Here is a 16,941-nt window from a genome sequence, read left to right on the forward strand (position 1 = left end):
TTTTTTGCTCTGGATACATTAAAGAAGAGAACAGATTCTCACATTCTCATAGTAGAGACCTGAGAGAATGGAAAAAACCAAATAACCCACAGACTACAAAACAAAACAGAAACCACATGACCAAAGCAATTCCTATCTTGGCCTTGGTCTCCACAGTTTATAGCACAAAAGGAAATGTCATATATGGGTGAAAAAAAGCCTGCAGATGCACACACCCCAACTCCCAAATGCACCCAAGCACCTGTCACTAGGCTCAAACTGAAGAAGCTCCCACCTTGCAGCCAAATCCTGCTGGGAAATCCCACTGCCCTTCCCCAGGAACCATTCCCAGTGGGATTTGTCTCCCCCTGCTGGGACTGGGGGATTTGCAGCCCCCTACCCAAACTACCCTCCCAGACTCCAATGTATTCCTTTCTAACACAGACAGAAAATGGGGTGGGGGGAATAATGAGGGCAGGGGAGAAGGGAGAAGAATCCCACTCTGATTACAAAGGAATTCCTATTCCAGTAGTTAAAAAACGAGGACAGACGTGACAATGGAAGCAAACATACAATGAAGCTTTTGTCCCCAAACTACTTGGCTCCCATACAAGGAACAGAGGAACTTGGGTCGGTGGGGACTGGCTGGGGCAGGGGAAGAGCTGATGTTTGTGAAAAGAAAGCAAAATTGGTTCCTCTGCTTTAAGAAAGGCTGGGAAGACAAAAGCAAAAAAAGCAGCCTATTGTAGAATCCACCCACTCACTTCTGAAAGGCTCAAAGACCCAGACAGGGATTTACAACCAGCACTTGTAGGCACTGAGTATGAAGCAGAAAACACTCAAATGCCCAGAGGCAGCTTCTGTGGTGCCAGAGAAGCAGCTTTTAGACTGCACAGGGTTATGGCCAGAGCCATTGTCTTCCAGTAAGTTTGTAAGTGCTGAGTCAGCCACTGAGCTGGGCATTGAGACCATAGCAAGGCACCTGCACACTGCAATTTTCAGCTCTAGTCAACCAACCAACATGTTTTCCTTTTTAGCAGTCACACAACTTGAAACAGAGCATTCAAGAGCAGACCAATAATCCTACAGCTTTGAAGCCAAAATAATAACAATGATTAAAAAAAGCACTGGTGGTTCAGTTGACAGCAAGATGAGGGTGAAGGAATTGTCAGTGCTGAGTGGGGTTGTTTTTTCAAAGTGTCAAGGCACATTCGGAAAGATCACAGAAATGTAAAGCTGCAAAATTTTGGTGATGATTTAGAACTATTTTAAAGATAATAAATTCAGTTTAAACCAAGCATATTCCATTTAATAGCTCACTTATACTAGGGAAGAAAGAGAGTGCTGATGCAGAGGTTTTCTTTAGCCTGAGTTAAAATCAGTTCAGAAAAGATTTATTTTCTGAGTCCACCATATCTGGCTTCTATTTATTTACACAAGTCTATATCCAGCAAGGGTTTCAACTAAATGAAGGTATGAGTTTATACATATCATATGCAATTACAAATTAGGCATCTCCTTAAACCACCTCTTTCTTTAAAATGTTAACATAGTTTAAATTTTTTTAAAGGAATTGTACAGTTGCTTCTTCCCATATACTCAGGGAATCAGACTTCTGCTGAATTTAGAAGCAAGATATGGAAACTTCTCCAAAGTGTTAAGGTATTAATAATTTTTTTAATCCAGAAGTAACATTTGTATCCTTGAGACCAATGTGTTACATTTAAAAAGCTTTTATGCAGTCAAGTGCATTTTTTTAGTTATAAGCCAGGCACTTCCTAATCCCCTGGTGATACAACCTGCAGAATAAAACACCAACACCCAGATTTTCATGGTGTCAGTGCCACAGGTGCAGGACTGGGATAGAGTTACAGAGTTTTTGTGGCTGCAGCATTGACAGGAGAACAGCCCTGGCACCTGCAGCAGTTCCAGGTGCCCCAGTAACATTACACAGGTCACACCAAGGGCATCCTAAAGGATGCACTGTGGAACTGTAGCACGATGCTGGATATGACAGCATATCAAATGAGCACTGCATGCCTCTCTGCTTTGTTTCTGTGAGGCTTTTTTATTTTTTTGGTATTTCCTGTTTAATTCTCCAAGCCAGGGAATGCAGAGGTAGGCCTACTACTTTTGGAACGCTATTTATTCAACAAATGGGACTTTTCCCCTCACCCCCCCCCCCCAGTTTGATATTACTTTATTGCTAACCAGTACAGGAATGAACCTCCCACATGATCCCCATCTGAATTTCCCTCTACAAACAAAATCCATGCTTGAGCACAGCATTTCCCAGGGAAAAAACAAACAAACAGTCTTTACAGGCTGCTGATGCAACTATTGCTTACTATACTGGTTTCTCTTAGCAGTTGTTTCATGGCAAATTCAAGTTCCCCATGGCACGAACCATCTTTTCATTCCACATTTGAACAATGCTTAGAACAGCAAAGCAAAGTCTACAGATGCTAGGAATAATAGAACAATTAATCCATCCTCTCTCCCCCTGCACATCCTTTCCCCCACCCCCAGCGCTGTAACATGGAAATTGTTTCATTTTTAGCCTAAGGAAGTGAGGTTTATCCAATCATCCTGTGACAGCTTTACTTTGCCATTTCATTTATTCTTTACCTCTTTAGCAGTCTCATGATACTTCAGAGACAGATTTCAAAGATATGCAACAACAAGACTCAAAGAGACATCTTATTAGTGGAGATAGATGAGTACCTAAGGGCTGCAGCATGAGTTTAACTACAGTACCAGACACTAGAGAACCCACACAGAGGAGCAGCATGAGGGAACAATCAGAATTTCACTACTGAATTTCTCTAGTTCTCCTTCAGCTGTATTGACTTCCTTTGTAAAAGAATCTAAAGGAGACTATGCAAAACCTTGTTAGTGTCCTTTAACACCACTAATTAAACAATGGTAACATTGCAATTATGGCACCAGGTTGTCTGGATCAGTACACTGCTCCACGGAATAGGGAAGAAAAAGAGAAGGAAAATAAAATCCTCTCCATTTTGTGCATATGAAGAAAAAGGAGTGGATTATGAACAGCTGTCAGAAACATAGCCCATACCAGAAGTGCAGCTATTTTGGCACAAGAGCATGAAGACCTAACAACAAGAAATCAGGGAAGAGAGCACATTTTTACGCTCACTGTCATCTTTCAGTTGCTTATCCAAGTTTCACTTGCAGACGTCAGGATGAAAAGAAACAGTCAGGGAGCAGCAGCAGGAATGGGTGTTGCATTCACTTCAAAAGAGCTGCATGCAGGAAGAGTTTGCCAGTATCAATACAGTGCAAGCTGGCAGGACTGGAAAGTTACAAATTAAGTGTGCCTTCATCAGTGACCTACTATGAACAGACCTACTGAGCTGCTAAAATATTTTTAGTTCAACCAATTCCTGCCTTTTTTGGTTCCTCTTGCTCTTCCAGTTTATCCAGTCATGTGCACTTTTCCACTCCCTCTTACTGCCATGTAGTTTTTCAAGTTTGGCTCCAATTACCACTTGTTTCTGCTGCTGGAGTGCTCAGATTTACAGCACTCCTACAAACAGCTAACAGGGTGGCTCCATCTTGCACGTAGCAAGCTGTCCTTCAGCTGAAGAGAGATTTATAGAGCAGCACTTTTCTCCTCCCATCCGTACTCACCAGCTGGTACTCGCTCCGACGGCTGAAGGCTTCCTTGATTCCTGAATCCCTCCAGAGTGCACCCAGGGCAGGGACATAGAGCTGGAAGGTGGCAGGCTCGATGGGCATTCCAGCTTTGTTTTCAAAGGCCATCAGAAACATTCCATGCTTCTCATTCTCTGTGTACTGCCAAGGGATCCCCAGTTTGTCCCGTGCGTCAACCAGAACCCTGCAGCCCTAAAGAATGATTCAGATAAGAAAGTCAGTGATATAAAGGTTAAAGTGTAAAAGAACAAGGACTTGAAGGTAGTTGAAGATTATTTTTTTGACACTGTTCTGGTGAGACTGAACTCAGGAGGGAATCATAAACATTGTTTATTGCAACATCTCCAACAGAAATAAGATAGAGCCTGTTTCTGTAAGCAACTTAGCCACAAAATATTTCCCCAGGTGGAAAAAGTATTAGTAGCAACAGCTAATGGCAACAAGCAGTGCTACCAACAGATAATGAAAGTAAACATCAGTGAGAGTATGAAAAGTGTCTGGGAATTAAGGGAAGTGTCTGGGAACTAATGTGTGATCCTCATAGCTGCAGTTTTAAAAGTAACACCATGCTTGAAACCATATTCTTCAATTTCTTTCCTTGCATTTGGGTTTCTGACACCAAAAAGGACATCCCAGCTTTCTCAAGCATTAGGGAGATCAGAAGAGCATTATAGGACTGAAGACACTGAATAGAATCCAAGCTACCAGGATCGGGAAAGCAGATCCAGTTTCCCCTCAGAATCAGCTTTTTGAACCTGCCACAATTTGCTAAGCAATGTGTGACAGGTAGGTTTTACTACTCTAATACTGGAAATCTGAAGCAAAGTGATCTAGTTTTCAATTCAATTCAGGATTACTAACCTGATTCTTTTAACTTTTTACAGAAACCTAATTTTATACTCATGGCAACAAGCCAAACACGAGGTTAAAGAGATTTGAAACTTCAGTCTTGACTCCAACTTCACCTGCAGTAAATAGCTTCCAATGGCCAATATTTATTTCTCAGTAGCAAGCCCTATTTTAGTAATGCATAGATCTGCTAATGATGACTCAGCATCACAAGTATCATCAAATTCACAAGTAAAATCTGTGGGTTATCCTGGATTACTTTTCTCATTATGTTGGTATTCGGTTCTAGAGATATGAAAATAAATAAAATAAAAAAATCTCCAAAGGTGAGGTTCTGGTTCCACAGATACCCACGAGCCACCACATTACTGGACTGATCTCTTTTTCTGCATACTTTAAGCTATCAAGACTGCATGCATGTTTTATTAACACTTGAACCCTTCTGCTCTCTAGTCCTTTAGCAGCACCACAAAACACCAACAGTAACTTCCCAATAGCAACCAAGATTAGGGAGGGAAGTGAGAAGCAACTTAGTGGAGTGTCACAGAACAGGAACTCAAAGCCAAGTGTCGTGGTTGTCACTTTCCAACGGTGCTACTCAAGAGCAGCTTCCCAAAAATGTAAATATTTATGATTCTCCACTGATTGTTACTTTTTTCATAAAGTAGAGAATGCATCTCCACAATACCATGAAAACACTAAAATCAAATATATTTACTAACTGCTGCTTCAAATTCCTGACATAACTATTCAGTAACTCTGTCATACAGACCAAAAGCCAACTCTCATTCCTAGTTGTAGAGTTTATCCCTTTATTAACAGAAGTCTTTCGATGGTTATTTGAACAGCACTAACAAACAGGAGCATGAAATAGCCACTTATAAGGCTCTGTCTCTGAACTGCAGATGCCTCCATGATGTCTCACAGCTTCAGACACTTTTGCAAACTATCCCCTGCACACACCCCCATCTCCAACTAAAAGACAGGGTCAGCTCCCCACAGCCCAGTCAAGAACTTGGGAGATTTTTCCAGAGCACTGTGGTGACTGAGACCAGCAGGTCAGGGTTACTCCCAGGTGTTTCATGCCAGGTTTGTCTCTGCTCAGTGAGAAATGCTGTGTATGAAATGGTTAATCAGCACTGTGTGGGGGACAGTGCTCACCATCTCCCCGTGGGTCACCACCTCCCCTGCTGCCCTGGCCCTGCAGAGCTCCCAGCCCACGCAGCTCTGACCTTTCCCTGCCTGGGCCCTGCAGGATCTCCCCAGGCTGCTCAGCTCCAGCCCTGGGGCTGGTTTAACCCTTCTCTACCCAACAGCCCTGCCCAGCATCTCACAGGAATGGCTGCAGGTCCACACAATTCCTGCTTGGGTAGAAGTGCACTGGGAGCTCAGTCCAAGTGCATTTCCCCACACTGCTGTCCTGAATTTCTCTGCTCCCACTGGAGACACAGAGGTTCTCAAGAGGCTGTTTGTTGTTAGGGAAAGTTTCATTATTTGTGTGGAGAAAACCACAGAGCAGTTTCAGCCAAGGGCATAGAGGCTGCTCCAGTCCCAGAACAGTCACTTATCTGCTGGCTGCTGCTCAATGGAAATGCAGGCTTAAACCCTCCCTGAGGCAGCAAAAGGGAACTAAACTTAGGTCCCACAGACCCTGTGGGAGTGGATTAACCACTGCAAGGTCACCCATGGGGAGCATGTGGCATCAGCACCTTCCTCTGACTGCTCCAGAGACAGAGATGTTGCCACCAAGTCACATGAAGAGCCCGACCTAGGACAAAGTGATTCAGAAGGACACCAGCATTGACAGGCACACTCCATGAAGAAAATAAAAATATAGCATAGAGGTCAGCAGGAATGTCCTATGCATACCCACAGAACCTCCCAAAAATTTTAGAGCATATCTGCTTCAAGATGTGTCTCTAAAACATATCAGGAATAAATAGTCAATGCTTCTTCCTCTCAGCTCTTAGCAGTTAAGTCTGACTCAGCAGAACCCCCAGTAAAGTGAATCTAAACTTAATATTTCTCCATCTCCACAAAACAGTTCCATAAATGCTACAAACAGATGTCAGAAAAATGAGGGGAAGCAGAGGCTTCACTAAATTTAGATCCTATGTACAGCTATTCTCACATCTCAGACTTACTGGTAACATTGTATTTTGCAACCTCACTGAGCATTAGATAATCCCTGCCTCATTAATCTACAGAGCAAGTTACCATACAAAAGGTTTCCTCTTACTGGAAATAAAAGCAAGACACTTTTCCTACCCCTTCCCTCACAGTTTTTCTGATTTTCTGCTACCCAGAATAAGCAAGGATTGAAATAATTAAAATCCACAGATAAGGACAGTGTCAGGCATTAGAAAATAGAAAAACAGCAGCATAGTGGAAGTACCAGCTAGGGAGTAAAAATAGGAAGTTTTTTGCTCCATTCCTTCATAATAACTTTAAATATATTCAAGTCACTGTATAAATTCCTGGCATGCACAAAACCTGAATGGAATCAGGGTAGAAGATGAAAAAGGTGTAACAAGAGCATGATGAGGTCTATCTCATGAAGCACCATGTCTTATACAGAAGAAAAAGCTAAGTCTAGAAATCCATAAATTTGAAAAAAAAAAAAAAGACAACCAAAAAAGGCATAACACACATGAAATGTACAAAAATTACAAAAGACTTGCAGAAAGGGAATAGACAAAGACCATTTTTCTTTTTCCCCTTGCTAGACAAACACAAGTTATCAAAGAGCTCAAACTCAAAACCTACACACCCCCAGCCAGACAAATGCATTTACACAGGATGTTGGCCAAAAGCATAAATGGACTCTAAAAGCCATGAAGAAGAATAGATGGAAGCAAAGTCCAGAGAGGACTATTCGATTACATTCCAGATGCAAATCCTGGCTCCAGAAGTTTCCAAAACCAAAGGCTGCCAATAACTGGGAGAGCACACCAAAGGATCACATTGCCCTGTGCTTGTAGCCCATTTTGGTTGTGGGTTGTTTTTTCATGTCACAGACAAAGGCCAAGCTCCTCAGGCTGACACAGCACAGCTGTTTGGAGCATGTTTGCAACTCACCAGCAGGAAGGTTTTATGAGCATTTACACAAATGTTCATTACGAGGACTGGCTCAAATGTATTTTTTCTCCTTTACTTTTGAAAGCATCCTAGCCTTGAAAAAAATCCAGGTTTTTTTGTATTTTTAAATAATGATTAAATGAATTTGTGGTAATTATTAGAAAGGTTGTAATGAGCTAATGTCACTTGAAGCCAGAGATGTTTGCCAATACAGGACAAGAAGTGTTGCAGTATTTAAAGAGCAGCGTGATTTAAGCACATCTTACATGTGTAGTTACACTGCTACATAAAACACAACACTCACTTTTTAAATTATTCATATGCTCCAGTACTTGAAGGATTCATTATCCCTAAAACCTCACACCTTTCACCAGATGGACCAACTCAGAGGCCAAGTGAACACCCCTCAGTTAAGCACCAAACAGGTTTGGGGAACACTTGCTCAAAGGCAAGGCCAGGTTTTTCCGTGCACATAACAACAGTCAAGCAAGCAAAAAACCTGATTAATTGTTGCAAACCTGCTCAGAGTTTGTATACAAATAGAAGAGCCTCCTACAGTGCATTTTCTCAAAATAATTTTAGGGAACTACTGCTGAGATCACAGACAAGAGAGTAACTGTCACACATGAAATACTAGAGCAGCTACTTTTTACACTTTTTACCATTAATACATTCTAACCTCACAGCAATGCCTGAAATCTCCAATATCTACATATCAGTTCTGGACCATGTTGTTGTGAGAAGTGCTGATCACTGCTGAGCACTCCCTGGGGGACTCCAGGTCACAGCCAGCAGGCACTGCTGTCTTCTCCTAGGGCTGCAAACCAACACAACACTGTAGGCACAGGGAGATTCCAACGTGTTTCCTACTGTGTGTTTTTCCTCACTGCTGTTGACAAGGAACTGGCAAAAGTCTGGGGATCTCATCTCACAGAGACCAATATGAATCTGAGCTGTTGCCCACAGGATTGCTCCCACCTCAGCCTATAGCTACTCCTTGGAACCAGTGGAACAATACAAGGTGATGCAGCCACAGGAACACAGGTAAATCACACAGTTTTTAAAAATAATGTTGTCAGTGTTAGCAAATATAATCATATGCACTGTTGTAAATTGCTGCCTGGAACACTGCAGAGAAGGTGACCTACTACAAACAGAGTGATAGCAAGACAATCAGATTTTTGCAGCACACTATCATAAAAGCATTAACAGAGTTTTTCTCTGATCTATATCCTTGAAGCATTACAGCCAAGCAGCAGTGGAGAACCCAATGTCATTCAGGATAAGGTTTCACATTACAGAACAGTCAAAGGAGGTACCATCCAAAGGGGCATCTTTCCTGGCAGTGGAGTTCCACTCTCTTCTGTTTGATGTTTGTCATTTGCCTGAGCCCACAATCCAGCAAGCAAACATCACCAAAAACCTGGTCACTCATATAAAAAGAGATTTCCAGTGGCTATTTAGTTTGCTGTGAGGTGAGACAAGGGTAGTGGTGGGAGCAGCACCAGTTGGCCCAGTTAGACAAGGCAAAGGCTTCCCAGCTCTGCCTGTCCTTTCACCACTCACATATTCCAGTACCACCCAGGTGAGAGCAGGGTAAACAGCAAAGATGACCTACCTTCCAGCCCAGCACACAAATAAAAAATGGAAACAAAGGGGAAGTGTCATTTACCTAGTCCACAGGAACACAAATATTAAAAAACTTTTGGATTAGCCACCGAGTTTCTGGATTGGGAGCAGCAGTGATGTCTGCTTGTCTGGAAACTCTGAAAAGAGTCCTTGTCTTTGAGTGAACCCAGCAAAATGACGATAAATGCAGCAGAAGGAAAATACTCCCTGCAAACTTTACTGGTAACAGGGTAGGGATGATGACCTCAGAGATGATGAGTGGTGCAAGACCTCACAAAAAGATCCCAGTTAATGCTTTCCAGACTTGTATGAGCAGCTTTCTCCTTGCCCTGAGACCATCCCCACCAATATCAGCTCACAGTTAGTTATGCCTTCAATACAGGACACACAGCATCTGCAGTTCCAAATGCATCCCTGCCATGCTGCCCTCATGGATTCAGTAGCCAGCACATGTGCTCAGACAGCATTTTCAATGCCAGGATGGGACCTGCTCCTGACTTGCACTAGGCTGAAAAATCCCAGGCAAAGTGGTGGAAACTCATTTGGAAACTCTGCAGCCTCCTACTCCTTTCAGCTCTTTCCTTGCTGGAATTTGCATTGAACTTTTTCAGACAATGTAAACTAGAGCTTGCTCTAAAGTTTTCCTGTAAACATTTTTAAGAGGACAATTTGCTAATTTTTTGCCAATACTTTCCAAGCTAATTATAAAACTACATGTATAGTTAACCAAGTCAATATAATGTAAGCTCCCAAATTTAGTCACTCCAGTGACTAAACTTTTGTCTGGAAGACATCAAAGTATGTGCCTGCAGTCTCCAGGGACTAAGTCATGTTCTGCAATACTAATGACTACATCACAAGAGCATTGTGAGCTCCATTTTGGAACAGCTATGAATATTCATCATTTAATACTGACCATTACTCCTCTTCCAGTATCTGCCATGATGAAGAGACACCCAAAATGCAAAGAGACCACCAGAGTTGATGGAATTTACATTTAAGACATAGAAAATATATCAACTGGAAGTCAGTAAGAGATCCATTGATGAAATGTTCCTGGAACAACAATTTCAACAAGACTCATCAGGATTTTCCATCTCTTCTGCATAAACTAGAGCTCAAAAAAAGATAATCAGAATTTAAAAACTGTTCTAATACAGAACTTTAGCACTTCTATATTAAATTTAAAGGAAAATATTCTAATTAACCACAGTTCCTATACTCTCCTTGTCATTCCTCTGAAAAGAAGCTTTTTCAGCAGAAAGGAGATTGACACTGTCCTGAGACCAACTACTCAAACAGCTGGATCCCAGCTCTGCAGCAACAGATGGAGTGTGACCATCATCACCTCCTAATGGGTCTCCAAACTCATCTGCATGTAAACCCAGGGAAGTGTGGAGTCAAGACAATTTAAAGAGTAACTGGGGTTTACCTGATGTATTTCCCCTGGGTCTGTAGGCACTGGAAGAAACATGCTTACATTATAAATGAGCAGCAACTTGGTCACTTGCAAGAGTAGCTCCCAAACAAATTGAGGAAAAATCTGTTTCACATCCTCGAGTTTGTATCTGTACCTGGTTGAAACTTGAAAGTTGCAAAAGAGTTTTCTTGGTTCGTTTGTTGATGACAGGAGGTAAAACCAACTTACTTCAGCTACCATAAATAGAATTTAGGCACATTCAGGTACACAGAGTCCCAGTCCAGGTTTAGTATTAATTGCAGAAGTCTAAAGTTCTTAAAGCTGCCTTCAGCACAAGCCACTTATTTTGCTTTACTGCCACTCATATTCCTGCTGTCAAGGAGAAATGCTCTCAGGTATCCCCTCGTGTACTGCAGCTGCACTCAAAAGTCCCAAAGGACTGCTCCTCAAAGATTTTATATGTTCAGAATCTTCCCTTGTTTTTTTTCCCCACTTAGAGCTCACAAATGAAATTACACATAATTTCCTCTGTAGTCCTTCCCTCTGTCATTGCAGGCTTTTCAATTCCTTAGTCAATCATTACACTTCAGGCCACAAACAACAAGAAAACACTCATGGATATACTGAAACTTTGAGCTGGTCTTTCCGTTCTCAACAGGAAAAGTAACATTACCAAAAGAGCTCAACAGATTATACTCCAGGCTTTTAAAAGCTGAACTTTTTCTCTCTTCAGATCAAAATCTCCTCAACAAGCTGGTGCAAGTACCACTCTGGCACTTGTAGATTGCTGTAATTATTTTCTTATGCAACTAAACTGGGTTTTTTTAAGCAGCATGATATTCACATACTTGAAACAAAAAAACATTTAGACAAGGAACATCAGAGTTGTGACTCGCTGAATGTCTGAGCTCTTGAACTTTTATCAAAAGAAGCAAATAGATTATCAAGGCCAACCCATCTGTTTTGGATGGAAGGTATCAAAAGATTCCTGTAGCTACAGTTGAAAAGCATCAAAATACTCTGTAATACCACCACACATTGCTTAGATTTGAGACTTAAGGTACATGAAAGTTTTCCAAGTTTTTCTGCATAGCCAGGAGTCACCTTAAAATTCAGGCCTCAGTAGTCAGACAGCCCTGTCCTGTGCACTTTCCTTTTCCAGGTGGGTGTGCTGAAGTCCTGAAGCCTGTGTACTCATACCAGAACATTAACACTACTGCTTTTCACTTCCATCATCAAAAAGTTCCAAAAAGTTACTTTGAAACTTAGCCTCGATTAACAAGCAAAACCTGAGTTAACCGATGACTATTTACCTTAAACCAAAGCAAAACTCCTGTATTTGAATACCATCCCACAAATGCCAGAAAAAGCTAGCAAGGCCCTGAACCATCACCTGTACTAAATGGAAAAGTAAATCCTGTATCATAGGTTTATTTTGCTTCAGCATTTTGTTTCTGACTAGGGTTTCCCCAAAATGGGACATGAGAACCAGAGAGAACAGGGTAAGCAAAGAACTCAGCACTAACAAGACATCAGAAAAACAAGAGGTGAAAAACACAAAGTGGCAGCTGACACTAATGGCAATTCATACTTAGCACTGTTATTTTCAAAGAGTTTTCACATTGTGTTCTCTGAAGCAGTTTCTTCATTCTCCATAAGCTGTACAGTTGCCTAAACACTACTGCAATAAGCATTTCAGAAATATCCAGCACTGTTCAGAAAGTAGGAATGCTCCTTCTTCAGAGAGGAGTTTAGTCATGGCTGGAAAACGAAAATCAACCATTCAATCCCAGAGATTTACACTGCATTTCTAACTCAGATCTCAGTGTTGCAGGAGCTTAGCAGGACCATTGTCTGACCACGCTGAGGACTGTGTGGGCTAAGGTTGCTGCAGCTGTACTTGACAGTGTCACACAGATTTAAATGATCTTTGATAGGATCATTTCCACTTCACATTGCCCACATCTAGTACTACAAATTCATCTGAGACCTTTTGTTGTCGGTTAAACACACAGTGATCTTGGCTTCATTAAGTCTTAGTGGGTGATCACTGAACTTCCTGAAAAAGTGAAAAGAACCTGCAGTCTAAACACTGTTACAGAAAGAGCAGCAATCACGTGCACTTGACAATTTACATTGTCAAAGAAGCTAAATAAGTTTACTTTAAACACTGGATGTTTATCCACAGAACAAGGTTTAATGCAAGAGAGTATTACACAATTACCCTAAAATAAAAGCACTGACAATCACTCTGCTTTGAAAGCTGTTATTCTGTCTTGGTATTTGATTTCTTCCTGATGATTATGGCAGAATATCAAGGTGTTATCAGGTTTATCTCTGATGAGCAAAAATGCAAACAAATCATCTACTGCCTTCCCACCAGAATACTCTTCTTGCATTTCTCTTTGTTTACCCTTCCTCCTTCTGCCTACTTTTTGCACAGTGACTATTCCCAAGCCATTCCCCAAAAACTTATGAGGGAGGAGTATAAATTGTATTTTTGTATGCAAGAGCCACCTGTGTTATCTGGAGAAGCAAGGGAAGGAAGGGTGTGGCACATAACTAAAGGAGAACCCTAACCTAACATTAATACTCCCAAATCACCTGCAAGGCCAAAAGGGCAATCAATCTGCTGAACCATATTAACCCATTTTAAAGCTGCTTCCAAATTTTATTTTCAGGATTAGAAGAGTTTAAAAAGTTTAACTGACATAGTCCAAGAAGAGCTGTAAAGCACCAGAACACCTGATTGCTTGAGGACCAGGATTCTACTTTGAATTCTCAAATCTACCTGGAGCCATCCAGCAAACAAGTGTTTCAAGTGTGTGACTGTCTCCTCTACTATAAGGAGACACTTTCCTTTCCAAAGCACACCAAGTTCTACTGCTGAAAGCTCTACACCTTCTGCATACATAAAATATTACATCACTTTACCATAACTGCTACTGCATAGACAACTTAAAAGAGGAAGGAGTCTCAGATTTTTTCCACTTTTACAAACTTCCCTAAAAGCTTCTACTACTACTTGAAATTAGTAGCAGTAAAAAAGAAAAATAAATCACTGTCAGGACCACAATAAGCATTAAGAGCTAAAATAAAACTCCTTATTTCTAGGCATATAGATTTCAAAAAAAATCATAACACTCTCTTTGCTCACATAACTACAGTCAGAGAGAAGCTTCTGAATTTCAACTTTCTTGCAGTTAATGGGCTCCAGCCTGAAAATGGACAAAAAAAAAAAAAAAAAAGGAAAAGAAAATTAGACAACCATTTTCCTGATCATTAACAGAAGTGAAAGCCCTTTATGGAATAGCAGCATTCTTAAAAACAAGAGTCATTGTATGTGTGCACTTATTAAGTGCACATAAAGCTTCTATTTAAACACAAATCTGGAAACTCAAAGTAACTCGTTATCTTTAACTTGCACAGTTCCCTTTCCTTTAACTTTCTATGAAATCTCAGAGCCTCACAAATTTATGCCCACAAAAGAATGGAGACAATCCTACAGAAAAATATAGGCAGAAAAGTAGCATTTCTTTTAGGGAAAGATTATGACGATGAAGAAAGAAACAATCCTGAGTGAGCTTTTTATGCATCTTGAGGTATTTTCTGAAATATGATTATTTCTACCTGCACGGGGCATCAATGTTTGTATCCCTTACAGGAACAGTATTTCTCAGGGTCGGTTCTCCCCAGTTAGGGAAATACCAGTCTGCAGACCAAGGGCTCTACCACAGCAGCTTTTATAGTCTCCACTCAATAGAGACACACACTGCCAGCACCATAAAACCCGCACACACTGAACTAAAACTTTCCTGCAAAGGCACCCAACCAAAGTGATTTCCACTTCAGCTGCAGGTTTGATAAGAGCCCACACTGCCCAACTCTGCGGGCCTACACTCCCCTCATTTCTAAAGATGCACCAAGTAACAACCACTCGCTGCCATAACATCTGTACGAGGAACCCCTTCATGTTCCATCTCGAAATGCACACACTGGGGATACTTTGCAAAAGCAGAGAAATTCCTCCTCATTTCTTCAAATCTTGAAGTTTCTCCAATTCCGACTTCGAGGATGCTCCCATAATGTTTTTTCCAGAAGGCAGGCCACACCTATATCCTCTTTCCTCTGCGTTTCCACAAAGCTTTTCTCAGTCCCCTTTGCAGGGAAATTTCCTTTGCGGCTTTTTCCCGCAAGCCTTGAGCCGGGTAAGGCCGGAACCCGCATTCCCGGGCCCCCCGCAGCACAAAACTCCCCGCACCTGCACCGAGACCCCTTCCCGGAGCCGCGGCCCGCCCGAGCTCCCACATCCTTTCCCGACGGGCACGGCCCGAGCTCCCGGCGCTGCGGGATGTGCCGGCCTCCGCCCCCCCTCCGCCGCCCCTCACCTTGAGGATGTTCTCGTAGATGGTGGCCCGGAACTCCAGCAGCGCCTTCTGGTCGAACTCGCGGCCGTGGATGATCCGCATCTGCTTGAGGAAGGTGGACTTGCCGCTCTCGCCGGCGCCCAGCAGCAGGATCTTGACGAGGCGGCGCACGGCGCGCCGCTCCCGGGCCAGCATCGCGTCGATCTCCCGGCTGCGCCGCCGCGCCTCCCGCTCGGCATCGCGGCTCCGCTCCTTGCCGTCCCTCCGCGGCTGCTCCCCGGCGCGGCCCGCGGCCTCGGCCGGCAGCAGGCAGCGGCTCAGGGTGCGCACCACGCCGGACATGGCGGCGGCGGCCCGGCCGGAGCGCTCACAACGCCGCCGCCGAGACCCCGAGCTCCGCCAGCATCGGGCGGAGGCCGCCGAGACGCTGCGACCGGGAGGAGAAGCAGCCGCAGCCGGGGGCTACGGGCCGGGACCGCCCATTCCTCGCTCCGGCTCGGCGGAGGGAGGGAGCGGTCGGCCGGGGGAGGGGTGGGGGCGGCAGGGCGCGGCCCGCAGGCCCTGCCCGGGGAGGGGGCGCGGCCGCTCCGCGGGGCTGCGCGGGGCCGGGGGCGGCGGGAGGCGCCCGGAACCCTCGGCGCGGGGTCGCGGCGGTGCCGCGGCGGGGCGGGGGACACGCGGACCCGGCCCCTCACAGCGAGCGCCGCCGCCCGCGCGGGGAGGAGCCCGCGCCGCCCGCATTGGGCGGCAGCGCTGTCGCTCAAGGAATCCGTTCCTCAATTGGAGGAACCGGCACGCGGGCGGGGCCAGGCGAGCGACGCGGCTCAGGGCAAGGCGGGGCGGGCAGTGCCGGGAGGGGGGCGGGGACAGAGGAACGAGCACCAATCAGCATTGAGAGGGCGTGGCCTCGCTGTCGGGGCGGGGGCTGAGAGGCGGAAGAAGAAGGCGGGAACACCGCCCGGGACGTGACGTCACGCAGTGCCCGTGTTGTTGGCGTGACGTCACGGCGCGCCCGGGATGTCGTCAGGGGAGCCGTGACTGTGGGGCCCGAGAGGGTTCTTGGAGTCCCGAGCCGGCGGTACCGGGCGGTGTTGGTAGCGTGTGGGGTTTGTCCTCACCAGAGCGATCCAGTGGCCAGTGACATAAAGTATTGTGTCATTGCTGACGTCATTGGGGAGCACATGTCCGTAGCACTGCAGCAGCCGTAGATCCCTATTCGCCAGATTAAACTGTGCAGACCCGGCTGCCCCCGGGAGCTGATCCCAGGTGGACGCAGCCTCTCCTTTGACATCCAAATTCCAGCATCCGGGGGGAACCCGCTGCCGTGGGACAGGGACACTTCAGCCCCTGATGACATCGGGTGTAATTCTTTGTAAACACGCTGAGGCAATCCAGAGCTGGGCTGATGGCGAGGTGGGGATTAAAGTATCAAAGTACAGGCTTAAAGAAATCCCCCTCAGCCTCGTGATTAGGTACTGGAGGGAAAAAAACATTTTGGGAAGCAGCTGGTGTGTGATCACTGAGTGGTGGCTGGGATCCCAGACCTTCTGGCTGCAGATGAAATCATAAAAGACAAGCACATGTCCTCAGCTCCATGAGATTATTTGTCCTTTTTGCCTTACTTCTGTCTGTGCTTCCAATTATTTATGCCACAAACATCTATTCCAGTTTAAGTTTCAGATAATTTATCCTCCCCGGTTCTGTTCCAAACATGGAAAGTATAGAGAGCTTAGGGAAACTTCTGGAATGAGTGGGATTTCATAAAATATTAAGGATGCTAAGAATCACAGAATAGCTTGGGTTGGAAAGGACCTTAAAACTTATTTCACTCCCTGTCATGGCAGGGGCACCTTCCACTAGGCCGGGTTGCTCCAAGCCCTGTCCATCCTGGCCTGGGACACTTCCAGAGATGGGGCAGCCACAGCTTCTCTGGGAACCTGT

The 16,941-nt window shown here is 44.4% G+C and overlaps 1 protein-coding gene across 2 annotated transcripts in view; it reads right to left on the bottom strand.

Annotated features, from left to right (window-relative positions):
* GNA12 (G protein subunit alpha 12) overlaps positions 1–15,699 on the bottom strand; it is a 35,239-nt gene extending 19,540 nt beyond the window's left edge. Inside the window, exons 1-2 of one of the 2 annotated variants that reach the window (XM_079320416.1) lie at positions 15,022–15,696; positions 3,634–3,849 (exon numbers count right to left, since the gene is read on the bottom strand). In XM_079320416.1, the coding sequence (XP_079176542.1) occupies positions 3,634–3,849; positions 15,022–15,342 (537 nt within the window). In that variant the 5' untranslated portion in view covers positions 15,343–15,696. Of the gene's footprint in view, positions 1–3,633; positions 3,850–15,021 lie in introns of both variants that reach the window. The other variant, XM_079320417.1, reaches the window with a different exon arrangement.
* Positions 15,700–16,941: the final 1,242 nt, after the last annotated feature.

This window comes from Erithacus rubecula (genome assembly GCF_903797595.1).
Source record: "Erithacus rubecula genome assembly, chromosome: 17".
NCBI lineage: Eukaryota > Metazoa > Chordata > Aves > Passeriformes > Muscicapidae > Erithacus > Erithacus rubecula.